The sequence below is a fragment of the Cariama cristata genome, unplaced genomic scaffold (assembly GCF_000690535.1).
Source record: "Cariama cristata isolate BGI_N322 unplaced genomic scaffold, ASM69053v1 scaffold21351, whole genome shotgun sequence".
In the NCBI taxonomy this organism is placed as follows: Eukaryota; Metazoa; Chordata; class Aves; order Cariamiformes; family Cariamidae; genus Cariama; species Cariama cristata.
In genome coordinates, this window is record NW_009599006.1 from 1 (window position 1) to 622 (window position 622).

A 622-nucleotide genomic window follows, 5' to 3' on the forward strand; every position below is an offset into this window, starting at 1 on the left:
CAGCATCGCAGCAGCTTGCCGCTCCTCATTTTGGGGTTTGGGGTTTTTTGGGGACCCTCCATACTGCGCGGTCGCCCTTCCCCTGGGCGTGGGAATGCGGGTGCTTCCCTACGCCTCTCCCCAAACTGGGCTTTTTTTGGTTTTAAATTTATTTTTTTCCCTGGTTTTCTTTGCAGGAAGAAACCTTTCCTCTTTTACTTCGACATCGTGAAGTGTGCCAGCCCGCTGGTGCTGCTGGAGTTTCAGTGCCCAACCACGCAGGTACCGATCCCGATCCCGGGGTGCTACGCCGGGCACGGCTCCCCGGTGCCCTGCTTCTCCTCGGGAAAGCTCCGGCTTGCGGTGTCACCGCGGAGCGGGGGGCTCGCACCTTCATGCGTGGCCCCTGCCGCGTCCTCTTCTCCCATCCAGATCTGTGTCAGCAAATGCCCAGACCGGTACCTGACGTACCTGAGCGCCTACAGCTCCCGCACGCCCGGTGAGCTGGAATACTACAGGAATTTCTGCATCCCCGAGTTCAAAAACCTGCAGAAGGTGGGTTGCAGGGAGCGCGGCGTCAGCGTGGCTCCGCCAGCTCCGGCGAAGCCGGCGTTCTCCGGCGCGGTAATTCCTGCCCGAAGCG

At 60.9% G+C, this 622-nt stretch overlaps 1 protein-coding gene across 1 annotated transcript in view; it reads left to right on the plus strand.

The window, feature by feature from the left end:
• Positions 1–176: 176 nt before the first annotated feature.
• LOC104168816 (choline transporter-like protein 2) overlaps positions 177–622 on the plus strand; it is a gene marked incomplete at its 5' end in the record, with an annotated part of 9,340 nt that continues 8,894 nt past the window's right edge. The window contains 3 exon segments of the mRNA XM_009709540.1: positions 177–261; positions 412–538; positions 586–603. Of these exon segments, the coding sequence (XP_009707842.1) occupies positions 177–261; positions 412–538; positions 586–603 (230 nt within the window).